This window comes from Lithobates pipiens, unplaced genomic scaffold (genome assembly GCF_037356315.1).
Source record: "Lithobates pipiens isolate NorthernLeopardFrog02 unplaced genomic scaffold, aLitPip1_a1.2 Scaffold_13, whole genome shotgun sequence".
In the NCBI taxonomy this organism is placed as follows: Eukaryota; Metazoa; Chordata; class Amphibia; order Anura; family Ranidae; genus Lithobates; species Lithobates pipiens.
Window position 1 is genome coordinate 188,580,355 of NW_027507718.1, and position 18,631 is coordinate 188,598,985.

Genomic DNA, 18,631 nt, shown 5'->3' on the forward strand with positions numbered 1-18,631 from the left:
TATAGGTCAGGAGGACAGGGGGCGGAGGGGGATATGTGTGCCTTCTTCGAGAGTGTGAAGCTTCCAATCCTCACTCAAGAGGAGAGGGAAGACCTGGAGACCCCCATAACCCTATATGAGTTACAGCAGGCTGTGGCTGGGATGGCCGCCCAAAAATCCCCAGGATCAGACGGTCTTCCGGTGGAGACATATAAACAATACAGTGAAATCCTACTCCCAGAGCTGCTCAGGACCCTGAGGGAGGTGATGCTTGAGGGGGGCGCTTCCAGTCTCTATGATGGAGGCGACTATTATTATGATACCAAAAGAAGGAAAAGACCCTTTGGATGTAGCCTCATATAGGCAGATACCACTCCTTTGCACAGATGTCAAAATTCTAGCTAAGGTACTATCAAATAGGTTAAATAAAATTGTTAAAAAACTCGTACACCCAGATCAGACAGGATTTATTGAGGGACAGTCTACTAGTATGAATATTAGAAGAGCATTCCTAAATATCCAGATGCCGGCGGTAAATAGGGAACCAAGAGCTATCTTATCCCTAGATATGGCTAAGGCCTTTGACAGCCTAAAGTGGGAGTACTTATGGGCAGTTTTGGGAAAATATGGTTTTGGACCTCCTTTATATTGGTTGGATCAAACTGATGTATAAAGCCCCTAGTGCAAAAGTAAGAATTAGGAACACTCTGAAAAAATGGAACTGAGCAGAGGGACAAGGCAGGGATGCCCACTCTCTCCCCTACTCTTTGCACTTGCAGTGGAGCTGTTGGCAACCGCAATCGGGTCAGACCCTGGGATAACAGGGTTTCAAAGGAAAGGGGGCAGGGAGGAGAGAATCGCACTATATGCGGACGATGTTCTTTTTTTTTTTTTTTTTTTTAGGAGACACTGGTCAATCTCTTAGGCAATAAAATTAGTGGAAATGTTTGGTATATTTTCAGGTCTAGTAATTGGGAGAAGTCAGAGTTGCTTTGGGTTGACCCTCCAGGTGCTGTGCTGGGGGTGCCACAAATGGAGGTGGTAGATGCAATGAAATATCTTGGTATATACTTAACAGATCTTAATCAGTACATCGATAAAAAATAATTCCATTATTGAATAAATTTAAAAAGGAGCTGTGATGTCTGGAGCCGGCTCCCTTTATCGGTGGCAGGCTGATGTAATATGCCTTGCATAATGCCCAGTCTGAATATGTAAAAAGTGGTTCAAAAAATTTGAAACACTTTCGGGAACTGATTTGGAGAAAGGGCCAGGCGAGGATCCGGCTCCAGACGTTACAGCTACCAAAAGAAAGAGGGGGATTGGCGGTACCCCACCCTTGGAATTATTACCTGGCGGCACAGCTGCAGCATTTGGTGGGTTGCGACCCCGAGGGGGGGGGGGGGTAACCCAAGTGGGAGAATAATGCTAACAGGAACACCCCACGGAACGCTGGTGGAGGCGTTAGAGGCAGAGTCCTTTCAGTATAAGGGCCCTATAGTAAATATGATGTAAGGTATGAAGACTAACAAAAGTACTGATGGGATGTACAGGGATATCAGGATGCACACCTTTTTGTGGGATAATAAAAACTTACAAGAAGTATTACTAATTAGGAAAATTAAGACATGGGAGAGTAAGGGTATAATTAGATTGATTCAACTATATGATGATAGAACCCTGAAGACATTTTCAGATTTTAAAAAAAAGAATATAATATACCACAACAGACATTTTATAGATACCTACAGATCCGGCATGCTCTGGCAGTCCAGTTTGGTACACAGATACCAGAGTGGGATAAAACCCCCTTACCTAAAAGATAACTAAACTTTACAAGGCCAGGGGTTTTATATCTAATATGTATGACCAATTATGTAATGGCTCTGCTTTAGACCCCGACTCTTCTAAAAAGAGAAGATGGGAGGAGGATATAGGGGAAATATCAGAGGAACAGTGGAGGAGGATAATGGAGCTGGGATCAATGATATCAGTTTCCCCATCACAAAAAGTGTCACATCTGATGCTGGTACATAGGGCTTATTATACGCCTAAGAGGTTGTTTTTGTTTGGAAGGAGAGTAGATGCCAACTGTCCTAGGTGCCAAGGCTATGGAGACCTTATACATATGGTATGGGTGTGCCCAAAGTTGTTCCGTTACTGGGGGGGGGGGGAGGAGTTGTCAAAACCATAAATAAGATCTTTGGGACGAAACTGGACCCTAAACTTTGTATACTGCGATATAGGAGGCCCCCGGGAGAATGGAGGAGCACCACATTGGCAGTTATAAGTTGTCTGTTCCAAGCATGAAAATTAATAGCACAGAGCACAATCTGAGAAAGCTCCGTTATTGGGTGAATGGACTCAAATGATTATCGAATTATTGTGGAAGGAGAAGGCAGTATATATACAAAGGGGAAACTTCAGGGGGTTTGAGAAAATATGGAGACCTTGGTTAAATGACATGGGGTATCCACTTGATTAGGGAGGAGATAGGAAAAGGGAAAGAGGAAGGGAAAGTAAGAGGGAGGAGAAGGGAAGAGGAGGAGAAAGGAAGGAGATCTGATAAACGATAGCGTGAATAGGGTGGATTTTTCTTTTTTGCAATGAGAACCATTTAAAACTAAGAGATTAAGAGATAACTACCTAGTAATATCAGCTTAGTGTAGTAGGAAGAAGAGGGGGGGGGGGGTTAAGAAGGTGAAATGTATATATATTTTATGTAATGCAGTAAGAGATGAACTAAGGTAGAGGATATGATGGATATTATGTTAATAATTTTTATTGTTATATGATCTCATATTAGTTTGTAACAGACTGCTTTTGTATGAAAAAAGAAAAACCGAATAAAGAATATATAAATTGAAAAAAAAAAAATTGCCAGCAAAATTCACATTTTTTATTTTAATTATTTTTAAATGGCGTGGGGGGGCCCCCAAAATCCATACCGGACCCTTATCTCAGCATGCCGCCCGGTAGGTTAGGAAAGGGAGGGGGCGAGCGAGAGCCCCCCCCCCCTTCTGAACCATACCAGGCCGCATGCCCTCAACATGGAGGGATGAGTGTTGACGAGGACAAGGGCCTTCTTCCCAACAACCCTAGCTGGTGGTTGTCGGTGTCTGCAGGCGGGGGAGCTTATCGGAATCTGGAAGCCCCCATTAACAAGGGTGCCCCCAGATACCGTCCCCTCCCCCCCACATCGCACCCATACCCATTCACCAAAAAAACATTGAAATGTTGACAAAATACAAGACCCGGTTTTTGCCAAGTCCTTTATTAAATAAGAAGCCCGGAGCCATCTTCTCCCGGAGCCATCTTGTGCTGTCGTCTTCCTCGCTGCCAGTTACCTGCTAAAAAAAAAAAAAAAAAAAAAAACAGCTGGTCTTGTCCTAAAGATGTCTTCCTCCGTTGTGATGTCCCCGCTATCCAGCACCTCTTATATAGCCAGGGAATGCGGCCATCCAATGACCCTGCCACAGCCCCTGTGATGTCACAAGGGGCAGGCTCTCCGGGTGACTTCATTGGATGGCCACTCCCCGTGGCTATATAAGAGGTGCTGGATAGCGGGGCACCTTCAGGACAAGACCGGCTTTTTTTGTTTTTTAGCAGGCAACCGGGCGGCGAGGAAGAAGACAGCAATGGTTTTAGGAGAAAATGGCTCCGGGCTTCTTAATAAAAGACTTGTCAAGAACTGGCTCTTGTATTTTGTTAACATTTCATAGTTTTCTTGGTGAATGGGTAGGGATACAATGTACGTGATACTCATTCACATGGAGGGCACAATATGGGAACCCCCTCTTTGGGGGTTCCAGATTCTGATAAGCCTCCCGCCCGCAGACCCTGACAACCACCAGCCAGGGTTGCCAGGAAGGGGCCCTTATCCTCATCAACATGGTGGCAAGGTGCTTTTGGCATGGGTTTGGCTAGAAAGGATAGCATAGCTTTGTCTAAACAAAGACGAAGCTACACTATACTTTCTAGCAATGTGTTTAATACTGTCCGTGATACTTTTTTTTATTATACAGTACTCAATTTTCTCTGTCACAATTGCACTAATACGGCTACAATCACAATTAGCAATGTGTTGAAATCAGCGTTGCGTGACGCCTCTCGCAGGATGCCCTGTCCTTACAGGAACCAGGAGGGGAAGTATGATGCAGACCACTGTCTGATTCAGCAGTGCATGCTGTGGATTATCCTACTTTTGCTGTCTTTTGGAACATGGCGATACCGTACACAGTGGCTACCGAGCATGTGTACAGCGGGCACCCTGGAATCCATGAATAAACTAAGGCTATGTTAAAGTACTGCCTGCCATCCAATTGTTCATCTTCTGATCAAGTCAATTTGGATGTTGATCCCTACAAGATTCCTGTCCTCTCACTAAACTGTATCACCATCAGCGACTCTGCTTTGGATTCATGGAGCTATAAGGAAGGCAATCTCCCCACTTGCCACTGACATTACATATTCAATTTTGTCCCTTTTATTGGGGGAACCCCAAATAGGACCATCTAGGCTTACGTGTCCTCAAGTATTAGCTAGGTCTATCTTGTGCTCAGGTTCCTAGGGGTCATGCACACATGAGTTGTCAATTACACATGATGCATATATGTGGCATTTTTAAGTGATAATTATTGTATGACAACATGTCTGTGCATGGTAATTTGACGTCCTGTTCATTTTGTGTTCTGTCTTTATGGGGTTTTTTTTTCACAGCACCATTGTGGTGCCCCTGTGGATTTTATCGATCGCATCGCTTTTGGTATTTAATTTTTTTTTTTTAGGGCTGTGGAAATTAAAGATTAATTCCTCAATTTCATTTTTTTGTTCGATTTAAAAATTCTTTTGATCGGTACTCGCCTCTCCGGCGGCTTCCATGTCTTCAGGGAGTTCCGTCGGAGATCGGTGACATCACAGAGATCCGGTGACGTCGAAGTTCTGATTGAACTTAACATGTAAGGGGGAGGAGCTACGCATGACCTCACCCGCTGCTGCCCTACGGAACTAACCCGATTGTCAGCTTTACATGCTGTGTTGTCATCATCGTTATGTGAGTAGTTTGTGTTTAAACACAAAAATTAAATCTTATACTTAAGCGGTGAGCACTTAGATATTTTCTTTCTACCCATGACCTGGCATCCTTGCTGAGATCTAAGGAGACGTGAAAGAAGTTTATGGTCCAAGTTAATACTTTTGATACCCGCTTGCATGACCACCTGTTTTCACAGGGGTCCATGCCATAAGGTGAGAGTGATTAGTTAGCCCGGAGGTGGAGGCATTGTCACACTACTGTGGAAAAAAATTACTTATATCAGTGCTACAGTTTGAATTTAAAACATATTTGTGTGAACTGTGAAGTTAAGTCATGGATTGTGAAAACTCTCTAGTGTAGGGTGATTGTGTATATAGTGTAGACCACATTTACCACTGATTAATGCAGTTGCAATGCAAGAAGATCAGCTAAAAGTAGTTGGATCTGTATGTGCGTTATTAATAAAAATTAGTTGATTAATCGATTGAAAAAAAATCAATTAAACACAAAAATTTTAATCAGTAGCAGCCCTAATTTTTTTGCTAATAGTTGAATTTAATACATTTTGTACTTTTATTAGCGAAACCCTATTATGACCCATTTGTTGCCATGGTAACTGCTATGCTTCCCAGGTGATCTTCCCTAGGGTTCCCCTTTCTTGTTCTGTAGGGGCATAAAGCCTGCCTTTTAGTTACACAAAGCCACAGGTTTCATTGTGCGCCATTACAACCTTCTAGCCGCCGGCATTTTAAGAACCAGTGATGACGTTGGTTGATGGAGAGGACGTTTGCTGCCTGCTCAGCATCCTTGTTTGCCTCTCCCCTGTACCTTTCCGTCAGCACTGGGGTCACATTGGCTAAGTGAGGGAGTAAAACTGAGGGATAAGAGAAACATTGGAATATTAGTCTATACCAGAGTGAAATGCTGTGTTTGCGTTGTAGGAAATAGTCATCTGTTGGGTGTCCTATGGGTGTGGATGCTGTTGCATTATGTAAAACTATTAAGTTTGTTTTTACATTTTAGAATGGGATGCCTCCACAATGTGTGCAGAATTTTAAAGGGTCCCTTGACTAAAAAAAGGTTGAGAAAGGCTGTTCTAGACCATGTAAGCAGTTTACACATCTACTTCATCTGTTGGTGAGCATTATACTCTGATATCTTTGTTTTTTATTTTGCAGGTGCGATGGCTTGAACAACAAGTTCTGAAGAAAAGGACTAAAAGACATATAAGTGTGGTGCCTACAGATCCCTTGTTCCATAAGCAGTGGTACATGGTAGGAAGCTGTTAGCAGCAACATAATTAGAAGATCATCTAATAACTGTAATAGAATAAAGAACTGAAACTCCTTATTCATCAAAGCCCTTCAATGGAAGCAATTTTAACGTAAACCTTTCACAAAATGTAAAGTGTATCTATTGCCAAACTTTTTTTTTTATTTGGACAGAGTATGAATTGATTAGGAACCCTGTCAGATTTCTTTTTTAAGCCTGTGTCCAGTTGGGGAGATCATTTAAACATTTTTGTCATCACAAGCTTTTAGTAGCAACAGTGATGTTTTGAGGGCTGCTGAGGACCCTTACCTTAGGCGGCAGTGACTGATGCATAAACTGTTGGGGGATTTTCTCTTCACTTTTTAGTCTGAGGAGGATAGCTATCCTAGAGCCAATTTCTGTTAATCCCCTCTTGGATAGCTACCACTAGAACAGGTTTGCCCTGGATTTCCTGTTTCAGTGCCAACTGTAGAATTCTGGATTTCCCAATCATTTTGTGCCCTAGTGAAAACGGTCACCTGGACAAACAAAGAAATTGAATCTCCCTGAGAGGGAGGGAGAAGTTAAAGCTGATCTCCTGCTTTCATTTCGGTTTAGTTTTTTCGGGCCAAGCTGGCCCAAGCAAACTATCTCCCTCACGAACATGCATGTCCGCTAGATGTGCTGTGTAAGCTGTATGTAGCTGAGGCTGAGTGGTGCTCAGTCATTCATAGGCAGCTTTGTATTTCATTGATGAATACAAAGCTTCCTTTAATTGGAGTTGTAGAGGCAGGCTGATGGTTTCACAATCTCAAACTCATCCAATCAGAGGGTGCTTTGCGTTCTTTGACAGAATACAATGTTGCCTATGATTGGCTGTGCGCCACTCAGGCAGACACTATTTTGTTCCGGGTGTGAGACCGGTGTGGTCTCGCACCACAGTTTAAACATTACTTCCAGCGCCCACACAAGTTAGTGAGGAAAACAGTTTGTTTGGGCCAGCTTGGCCCAACAAACTGTTTAAATTGAAACTATAGCTGGAGATCATCTTTAACAGTGGACAGTACAGTCTGGATCCAGTCTGTTAGCTTGGAGGAGGTGAGTGCCTTTGCCATGCTAGGCAATGGGTATGTGTTTTTGTTGACGCACACAGTGTAAGGAGATATGCTGGTTGGCTCCATAGGAAGAGAAAGGTGGTCATGGCACCAGCTTAAACAGGAACATAAGCAAGGAATAAATAGGAATAGATGTTCTCCCAGAACCACACCTCCTAGGCATGTTCTGTGGCCGCTGTGCCCTTTGGACACAGCTGATCGTGGTAAAGGGCCAAACACAGCAGCCCTTTATCATGTGATTAGCTGTGTCCAAATACAGTTGGTCACATTTAAACAGACTAACCGGTTATCGTCATTCCTTTCCTCACACGCTGTCTTTGTGTGAGGAAAGGAGCTGGTAACCGGCAAGGCTGACAGGGCACAGTGAGTAAATTGTTTACACTGATAATCGGAGCACTGATCATCATTGCCCTGATTATCAGTGAGCAAGGAAAATTACTTATTTGCAATTTTTTTTTTTTTTTTTTATCGGTAATTTTTCATTTGTTTAGTAAAAAAATAAGCTCAGTGGTGATTAAATACCAGCAAAAGAAAACTGATGAAAAATCAAAACAAAACAAATGATACATTTCTTTTGGATGCAATGTTGCATGACCGCGCAATTGTAATTCGAAGTGTGACAGCAAAAATTGGCTCGGGCAGGAAGGGGGTGAAAAGATATTCAAGTGATTAAAAAAGAGGGTTTAATATCACTTTGGGGATTTCGTCCTTCCTGCTACTTCAGCTTTCTGAAAATGCTAGTTGTCTTGCTCTCATATTGATGCAGAGCTCTGATTTCCATAATTTTTCAGTTACTGGTTCAGTCAGCACCAGCATGCAGATATGGATTTTCCTCTGACACTCATGATCTGCATAATTCATAGATGTCCAAAAAGAAGTACTGTAACAGATAGCTGGATGGTATGGTTAGTGGGGTTTGGGCTCTGAGTTGGAGTGAGATTGAACACATGCCTGGTAAAGAGGGTGGGGGGCTTGGTCTGCAGTGATTTTGCAGAGCATGCAAGAAAAGAAAACTTGAACAAATACTCGAAAGCACTTGCAGAAAATATATATATAATATCTCTCCATCAACAAAACAATTGAGAATCTGGCATCTTACCCTCCGTTATATCTGTTCAGTCTGTTTACTTTTTTCTGCAGGTGTTTTCCTTATTTGCTTCTGGGGATCCTGCTTTATCTGACACTTTTTCAGTCCAGTTTTGACAACAATCCTGTGTGTATGTATCTGTGCAAAAACAGCATTGTCACTCTAGGCTGCACACTCCCTTTGTGGACTGCAGACCAATGCACATCACATCCTCAGGTTGAGCATGAGAGAGATGTAACCTGTGATTAGAACACGGATTCACAAACCAGAAACGGCTGCTGACAGACGCAGAGTTGAACACTTTAAAGAATAAAGAAAAAAGCTTTTATAATGTGTATTTTGTATTTATCAGACAGTAGATTTCATGAAACACAGCGAGTTGTGATAGAAAAAAAAAAAACATTACAAAGTCAACAAACATACAGGTAGATGGGATTCTTACTAAACTTGTACTGGTAGAAATATGGGGGCTGCAATGCTAATGTACTTCAAGTACAGGGCTTTCTTTGGCTTCTATACTTTATGAAATATTGACCTGGAACTAACATGAAGACTGGAAAGGCAGCATAAATTTAAAATAAATATATATCAGAAATAAGATCTATTCTCAGACTGAGAGGTCAGCATAGAAATGGCAGCTCTTGTAGTATTTTTATTGTTGGTATAATTTCTGTAGTCCTTTTTTACTGTTGCAGTGCACTTGTCTAGTGCATATAAACTACCAGAAAGTATAAATGATCCAATTTATATACAACTGTCTTTCTACGTAAATGTATCTGAAATTAAACCATCTGTTGCTCCTAACATTGCATTTGTGATTGAGCAATACAAATTCCTCACTTTCCTCCTACCTCTTATATAAATAAGCATTAAAATTAGATTGGGTAAGTTTGTATCTTTCTTTGATCATGAAATGGTGTCTGGAATCTGATTTACAGAACAATGACATTAGTCCAGACTTGAACGTGTTAACTGCATGGCTTCGTGGCTTCTCAGGAAAAGGTGTGGTGGTGACTATCCTGGATGATGGAATTGAGAAAGATCACCCGGATCTAGAAGCAAATTATGTAAGCCATTCTATATTCTAGTAGCTCAATGATAAATATTATGTTTCAAATACCACTTTTTGCATTGACATACCTCCTTAGACCCAGTCTGTTCCAATAGTATAGTCACCTGCTGACTTGGCACAATCCACAGGCAGCCTAACTGTTCAGTAACACACAGAAGTTGAATCTACAGCAGTTAGCTGAAGTAAATTTCATTTAAGGAGATAATAAAATAGGAGAGCTGTGCTCTTAATACAAATCTAATAAGGAGATGTTTCCCAAGTGTTCTTCCAGGACAGCCCTTGAGAGATGGAGCTCCTCCCATCGACACAGGAAACACATTGCCACAGTTCAAAAGGCGGTCCCTCAGGTCCCTGGTCAGTCATTTGTGTTTCCTCCGTCGGAGGAACATGTTGCCAGGAACCTGAAGGCCCCTCTCAGGGGCTGCCTGAGAACCTGTTAGCCATAAGGGACCGGGTCCTGTTTTTTGGCTGCAGTATTGGGTCCATACCTTTCTTTGTGGCTCGGGTACCGTCCAGCTGATTCGGAGCAGACCCGTTACCCTCCTCCTTCCAGTGCCGAGGTGGCCAGGGGCAGAATGGCGCGGTTTCCCCCAGGGGCGGTGAGTGGAACCTTCCATCTTTGCTCCTTGTTGCAGTGGGGTCGGAGACGCCGAGCGTCACTTCCGGCGGAACCGCGTCATCACTGCGTGCCGAGACTTCCGGTTCCGGGTCTCTAAGGGTACAAGGAGGAGAGGGAGAGCCAGCGCTGTGCCTGTGAAGCCCGACCAGCGTCCAGCTATACCGGATTAGCGGCGGGATTCGGAGCGTCAGAGGGGGACCATGGAGGCTATTCCCCAGGATACTCCGGCGGAGACAGGCACCAGCCAAACCCAGGTAGGCTGCTGGGCATGCTATTACTCTGGTGGAGTGGTGGTGTTTGTAGGCTGGGCCCTGTAGTGCCCCACGGTGGCGGTTTACTCACAGTGAGGTTGTTTGTTAGTGGTGATTCTTAGAGGGACATGGTGCTGACGCTAAGAAATCCTTTGTCTTCTTATTTTCAGGCTAAAGAGATGCCAAGGGAAGACAAGACAGGCCGCAAAAAGTGCCCTAATTGTGGGAATAGGTTGTCCTCTGGCTCTAACAAAGCCCTATGCAAGCAATGCATTGCAAGCTTGCTTAAATCTGAGGCAGATTCCCCTTTAGCAAAGTTTTTGGGCTCCTTTAAAGAGGAAATGGCGTCGACCTTTAAGTCCCTCCGGGAGTTAATCACTGACGTGGGATCAGCTGCAGCTGCCTCCACGAGTAAAACAACTATAATCTCATCCTCACCATGCCTTACAACACCCAGCTCAGGGGAGCCCCGTATGGTCAGGGAGCCTAGCCCCACGTTGATTAGCCCCGAATCCTCTGACACTGACTCGGGTCAGGAAGAGGATCAAGCAGCATCTAAAGCCTCAAAATATAGATTATCTCTCGAGGAAGTAGATGAGCTAGTGGGGGCTATCTATGATACGCTGGAAATTGAGGAGGAAGAAACTCAGTTATCCAGACATGATCAAATGTATGAGGCTCTGGGGAAAAAGAAAGCAAGGGTTTTTCCTATACATAAGGTGCTTTCTGACCTTGTCCTTAAGGAGTGGTCTGAACCAGACAAAAAGGTTTTCTTTCCTAAATCCCTTAAGAGAAGGTTCCCTTTTGATGAGAGCCCAGAGGTGGTCTGGAATAAAAATCCTAAACTAGACGCCCCTCTGTCCAAAATCTCAAAGCAGGCTGATCTGGCCTTTGAGGATATGGGCCACCTGAAAGATCCCATGGACAGGAGAACAGACATTGTCTTAAAGAGGGCCTGGGATGCCTCTATGGCAGGCTTAAAACCAGCTCTAGCCACTTCCTGTGTAGCTAGAAACCTGGAGTTCTGGTTATCGCAACTACAAGAACACTTAAAAGCAGGCACTCCTAGGGGGGAGCTTTTGAAATCCTTCCCTATGCTTTTTAAGGCCACCAGTTTCATCTCTGACGCCTCCACAGACTCCGTTAAATTTACGGCTAAATCTGCAGCACTTTCAGTGGCAGCAAGGAGGTCAGTATGGATGAAAACCTGGGGGGGAGACACGGCGTCTAAAACCCGCCTGTGCAGCGTCCCTTTTACAGGAGACTTAGTCTTCGGGCCTGAATTAGACTCCGCCTTAGAAAGGACGGCGGACAAAAAGAAAACCTTTCCCGCAAAAAAGAAAAATTTTCAAAGAGAAATTTTTCGTCCCTTTAAGGAACCCTCTAAACCAGAGAAGAGTTCAACCCCCAAAAAACATTGGTCGGGACATAAAGGGAAAGGAAAAGGGGGCATACTGTTTAGCCGCCCCAATCAGGATCCCAAACCCCAGTGACGTCAGGGTTCCTGTGGGAGGAAGATTAAGCAAATTTCTTCCTCAATGGGAAGAGACAACCTCGAACGAGTTTGTCTTAAATATAATAAAAAGGGGTCATACGCTGGAATTTCACAGCAACCCTCCTTCCAAGTTTCTGGTGACAAAGCTTCCAAGTCACTCAGAAAAGGCCAGGGCCTTACCTTTACTAATAGGGGAAATGGTAGATCAAGAAGTATTGACACCAGTCCCTATTCAGGAACAAGGGGACGGTTTTTACTCGCACATTTTTGTGGTAAGAAAACCGTCAGGGAGATTCAGACTAATTATGAACCTCCGTCCACTGAATCGCTCCATCCGTTACAAGAGATTTCGGATGGAGTCCATTTATTCCATAAAGAATCTCCTGCAGAAAGAGACATTTATGGCAACCCTGGACCTAAGGGATGCTTATCTGCACATTCCAATAAGGGAGGAATGCCAGAAATTCCTTCGGATGGCAGTGCAGATAGACACAAAGGTTTACCACTTTCAGTGCAGAGCACTTCCCTTCGGTCTATCATCCTCTCCGAGAATCTTTACCAAGGTTCTCGGAGAGGCTTTAGTTCCTCTGAGGCTTCAATCAGTCTCAATTATCCCCTACCTAGACGATCTGCTCCTAACAGCACACTCGGAGAGTCGTCTTTCTCAGGATCTGGAATTGACTCAACTCAGTCTGAGTCGATTAGGGTGGATTGTCAGTCAGGAGAAATCCAAGACAACCCCAACACAGAAGATCCTGTATCTGGGGTACTGGATCAAGTCTGTAGATCAGAAAATTATACTGCCGGAAGAAAAGATTTTGAATCTGTAGCAGAGAATATCTTTTCTTCAATGCAGCCCCAAGTGTACGGTGAGGGAAATAATGTCGGTCTTAGGTCTTATGACGGCAGCCATTCCAGCCGTACAATGGGCCAGGTTCCATCAAAGAGAACTTCAGGGTTTTCTGTTAGAACAATTAAAAGGCAGAGATCTGGAGGAGGAGGTATCGATCCCCTCAAGGGTAAAACGCTCCCTCTGGTGGTGGAAGGACAGGGAGAACCTAAACAAAGGGGTTCATTGGGTCCTTCCTATCACTTCAACACTAACAACGGATGCGAGCAGTTGGGGCTGGGGTGCCCACCTAGGCTCAAGCTGGGTCCAGGACAAGTGGACCCCGGAGGAGAAATGTTTCTCTTCCAATTGGAAAGAACTAACAGCAATCCTGAGAGCTGTTCTAGCTTTCCACCCCGCAATACAGGGTCACCATCTACAAGTCCGTTCAGACAATACGACGGCTGTAGCATACATAAACAAACGAGGAACCAGAAGTCCTCGTTTGATGTTGGTAGCCAGACGCATTCTCCAGTGGGCAGAAACCAATCTGGAATCCATTTCTGCAGTTCACTTGAAAGGGGAGCTGAACAACAAAGCGGACTTCTTGAGTCGACAGAGGATTTCGAACCAAGAATGGTCCTTACACCCAGAGGCATTCAATCTCATAACAGCTCACTGGGGAGAACCAGAGGTAGACCTTTTTGCGAGCAAGAAAAATGCAAAGGTTCCAAATTTTTTCTCGCTAAACCCAGGAGATCAACCCCTGGCGGTAGATGCCTTGCAAACTCCATGGACTTTCAGTCTGGCGTATGCATTTCTCCCTCTTCATCTCATTCCGAGGGTCCTAGCAAGATTCCTCAAGGAGAAAACCTGTTTGATTCTAGTAGCACCTTTTTGGCCCAGGAGACCGTGGTTCACAACGTTGCTACAATTGACAGATTGTCCGCCTCTAAGACTTCCCTACAGACAGGACCTCCTGTCGCAGGGACCTCTTTACCATCCGCAGGTCGCCACACTGAAGCTTTCAGCGTGGTTACTGAGGAGGAAATCTTAAGGAGTAAGGGCCTGTCAGACGAGGTAATTGCGACCTTACTACAGAGTCGCAAACCAGTCACGAGAGCTATTTACAAAAAAGTCTGGAAAAAATTGAATAGCTGGCTGAATAGCCGTGACATAAATACGGCTAATATTCTACAGTTTTTACAGGAAGGTGTAAACAAGGGTTTAACTCTAAGTACTATTAAGGTACAGATAGCTGCCTTAAGTGTATACCTAGATGAACGCTTACAGGAAAATCCTTTTGTCGCTAGATTCTGTAAGGCAGTCGCTAGACGTAAGCCAGTCAGAATCACAAAAGTCCCATCCTGGGATTTAGCAGTTGTGCTAAAAGCTTTCTTGGGGTCACCCTTTGAGCCTATCTCAGAGGCCTCCCTAAGGCTTATTACCTTTAAGACAGTTCTCCTGGTGGCAATCACTTCAGCCCGTAGGGTCAGTGAAATCCAAGCACTTTCCATCAGGGAACCATTCCTACAGATCCTAGAAGACAGAGTCATACTAAAGACAGACCCTGGGTTCTTACCAAAGGTAGCATCTAGCTTCCATAGGTCCCAAGATATTGTCCTCCCTTCATTTTGTCAAAATGCAGCAAATGAGAAAGAGGAACGTTTTCATTTATTGGATGTGAGGAGGTGTATTCTAGAATATCTTAAAATAACAAATCCATTCAGAATCTCAGACTCCCTTTTTGTCCTTTTTTCCGGACAGCGTAGGGGACAGAAAGCTTCAAAAGTAACCATAGCTAGATGGATTAGGCTAGCTATAGCAGAGGGGTATAAGGCCTTGAATAGAGATCCTCCTGAGGGTGTTAAAGCTCACTCCACAAGAGCGTTGTCTGCATCCTGGGCAGAAAGAGCTGGTGCCACCCCGGAGCAGGTATGTAAAGCAGCCACATGGTCAAGCTTTTCCACCTTTACAAGGCATTACCGACTGGACTTAATGTCTAGTCAGGATCAGGCCTTTGGGAGGAAAGTCCTCCAGGCCGTGGTCCCCCCCTAATCTGGTAAGTACTTGGGGATCCTCTCAAGGGCTGTCCTGGAAGAACACTTGGGAAAACTGGAGTTAGTACTTACCGGTAACTCCTTTTCCGGTGGTCTTCCAGGACAGCACGATCCCACCCTTTATTTGATTGTAGTGATGTACTAATGTTATTACCTGTTATGGTTTATATGTTTTTCAGTTCCATCCTTCGGTTCTTGGTGAATGACTGACCAGGGACCTGAGGGACCGCCTTTTGAACTGTGGCAATGTGTTTCCTGTGTCGATGGGAGGAGCTCCATCTCTCAAGGGCTGTCCTGGAAGACCACCGGAAAAGGAGTTACCGGTAAGTACTAACTCCAGTTTTTCCAGTCTTTTTAAGTGTAAGAAGACGACGACTCTCCTAAGCCCCATCTCTGTGAAGTACCAACACTGACTTGTGGAAACATGAAAGTAACTGGAATAGTCTAGCTAGGACTGAACTAAATGGAACTAAACAGATGGGGAGGACAGGGGGAGATACCAAATCGCATTAGTAAACAATGTGTAGTGGCCCAAAAATGCTACAAGATGTCGGCATACTACAAAACAATAAGCTGGTGCGGTTACAGAATAATGGGCGACAAAAAAGAGAACAGGCAAAAACGTGCACGTGCGTGCGCCTGCGTGTGCGTGTACACAAGTCCAAAGAAAAGTCAGGTGAAACCTAGGATGATCTTGACTTTGGTGTAAGGATGCCTGAAGGCATCAAGTCACTTGTCCAAGTAATAGGGGGTGTATTGGTGTCGTGCTGATCCAGCACTAAATTATTAGTCTGGGGTGTATGACTTGCTCCCAATTGTAAAAATCTGTATAAATAATTAACTAGGCCAATATCCAATAAAATTTAATATCTTTTGTCTAACATTGCTTTATAAAAAAAGGATAAAATTATCTATGTTAAACAGGGGGGGCTTCACCAGCTCTGACGGCCTCTATGCGGGCAACGATTCGGGCCTGGGGGAAAGTGCAGTCCTTGATGAAACAGCCAGAAGGGAGCTGGTCTCCTGACACTCCTCTATGGTTCAATCCTAAATTGTCACATTTTGGGGGCATACCTGATCCGGTGATATGGGCCAGGGTAGGTATTAAACAGTTAAAACATGTGGTGGGAGGGGGACAGCTTTTGACGTTTGATCAGCTTAAGGAACAACATGATCTTCCCAATTGGTATTTTTTTCGGTACCTACAGTTGCGGCACGCTTTTCTCTCTGTTCGGTCCTGGGGCTCTGCAGTTGGGAGTGTCACCCCTGGAAATGATGCTGCGGACAGAGGACCTGAAAAAGCATCTCTCCGTTGTGTACAGAATGTTGTTCTTGGACAGGCCAAAACCTGTCCAACAATGTAGAGAGGTGTGGAGTGCCTTGGTACCTGACTTTGGAGGGGAGGATTGGGACGACATGTGGGGATACCCGTTCCAGACCTTAGTATTGGCTAGAGACAGACTTATCCAGTTTAAAATCCTGCATAGAGTATACTACACCCCAGCCAGACTGGCTAGAATTTACGGTACGGGGACGGGGGGATGCTGGCGTTGCACAGCTGACCGAGCTGATTTTGACCATGTGTTTTGGCAGTGCCCGCGGATTGAGGAGTTCTGGAGGGGAGTGACACAGGTTATACAATCTGTCCTTTCGGTGCCAATTCCAGTCACAGTTGCGGTATGTTTGCTTGGATTGGTGGAGGAGTTGGCACCTCGAAAGGCGCAGAGGACTCTGATCTCTCTGACGCTGTTTTATGCACGCAAATCTATCCTGCTATGTTGGAAGAAACCCGAACCTCCTACGGTTTCTTATTGGAAAGGTTTAATTAATAAAGCTTTACCGTTATACAAAGCCACCTATCTCAACAGAGGGTGTCCTAACAAATTTGTGAGGGTGTGGAGGTGTTGGCTTGATGCCGCTGACACTGTGAATTGATCGCTAGGCGGGTGGTGTACTCCTTGTGTGTCGGGTGAGGGGAGGGGTAGGGAGGTGCTATCCCTTGGGTTGGCTTACATCCCCATCTCGGGTAGCTAAATACTCAGTAACGGTACAATTAATGTGTTTCTTATTTGTGTGATACTGTCGATGATCACAGACTGAGCTCCAGAAGTAGAATGGAGGGCTGCACGGGAGGGAGTTTTGTTGGGTGGGGGGAGGGAGTGGCTGGGAAGGGCGGGGGGGGGGGGGTTATGTTTATGTTTGTATGTTATTACTGTGTTGAAAAACTTTCAATAAAAATTTAAAAAAAAAAAAAAACGGGGAAATAGAAAGACGCTCCACAATGATGTACACCACATTACAAGCAAATTACAATACAAGAAAATAAATATAAAAAAAGAGGAAATCGTCTATTGTCATTATCTTAATAAGCACCTTAATTTCTGACATTATTGGTATGGAGTAAAATAAAAGAATAAATCAAAGACAATCAGAGAAAATAAAAAAATAAGAGAAAATAATCAATCATGATAATTGGTAATTAATTGAGTATATAAAATATTTAAAATATTTTTAAAAATTATGTTAAATTCTTGTAAAATATTATTGTAAGACATTCTAAACTGTACTGAAATGTCCTATTAAGGGAATTTTCTATATGGGCCTAACCTTTTAAAAATCATTAAGGAAACCGTTAAGGTCGAATTCAATATTCATACCCCTAGGTGAAAAAGTGTCTAGTGTAAAAATCCATCTCGACTCTGACTCACCTTGTGCCCTCCTCGCCAATGTTTGATATATGGCTCTATTCCTCAAAATGTTTAATCTGATGGTTCTTTATCATGGTGTAATAGAAAATGTTTGGACACAGTTTGTTGTACCCTTTAAGGATATTTTGAACATGCTCCTTAATCCGTACTCTGAGTGGTCGTTTGGTACGTCCCACATATTGAAGGCCGCAACTACATTCTAGCACATATACTGCTCCTTCCGTATTACAACAAATGAAATTTTTTATTTCATATGTGTCTCCTGTGCTGGTTGATTTAAATTCAAATTTCTTTTCGTTAGGTCTTTGTTCTTTTGCAAGCATAGCACCTTTTACAAGGGGAAAAAACCTTTTCCAGAGAAAAACGTAAAAGGCTTCTTTGGGGGATCTGGTATATTCTTAACCACTTTATCTTGAATTGTGGGTGCTCTTTTGTATTTGTGCTGTATATTAAAATCCAAAATCAGCCAGCACATGAGACACATGAAATAAAAAATGTCATTTGTTGTAATACGGAAGGAGCAGTATATGTTCTAGAATGTAGTTGCGGCCTTCAATATGTGGGACGTACCAAACGACCACTCAGAGTACGGATTAAGGAGCATGTTCTAAATATCCTTAAAGGGTACGACAAACATAGTGTGTCCAAACATTTTCTATTACACCATGATAAAGACCCCTCAGATTAAAAATTTTGGGGAATAGAGCCATATATCAAACATTGGCGAGGAGGGCACAAGGTTAGGACTCTGAGTCAATTAGAGTCAAGATGGATTTTTACACTAGACACTTTTTCACCTAGGGGTATGAATATTGAATTCGACCTTAACTGTTTCCTTAATGATTTTTAAAAGTTTAGGCCCATGTAGAAAATTCCCTTAACCACTTAAGGACCGCCGCATGTAGAAATACGTCGGCAGAATGGCATGTACGGGCACAAGCACGTACCCGTACTTGCTTGCCTTCCAGCAGGTGGGGGGTGCGATCGGAACCCCCTCCCGCTGTCTGCGGCGGTCCATTTCGCTTCAGGAGCGATCCGGGATGAGGGGATGGCCCTTTTTTTCTGGCCATCCCCTCTCGATCGCTCCTGGCGAATGAGAAGCATCCCCCGCCTGTGTAGTGTAAACACAG

General features: G+C 43.9%; 1 protein-coding gene across 1 annotated transcript in view; it reads left to right on the forward strand.

Annotated features, from left to right (window-relative positions):
* The window catches only part of PCSK4 (proprotein convertase subtilisin/kexin type 4), a 206,463-nt gene that overhangs the window by 60,228 nt on the left and 127,604 nt on the right, over window positions 1–18,631 (forward strand). The window contains exons 3-4 of the mRNA XM_077476003.1: window positions 6,193–6,288; window positions 9,406–9,534. Of these exons, the coding sequence (XP_077332129.1) occupies window positions 6,193–6,288; window positions 9,406–9,534 (225 nt within the window). The remainder of the gene's footprint in view (window positions 1–6,192; window positions 6,289–9,405; window positions 9,535–18,631) is intronic.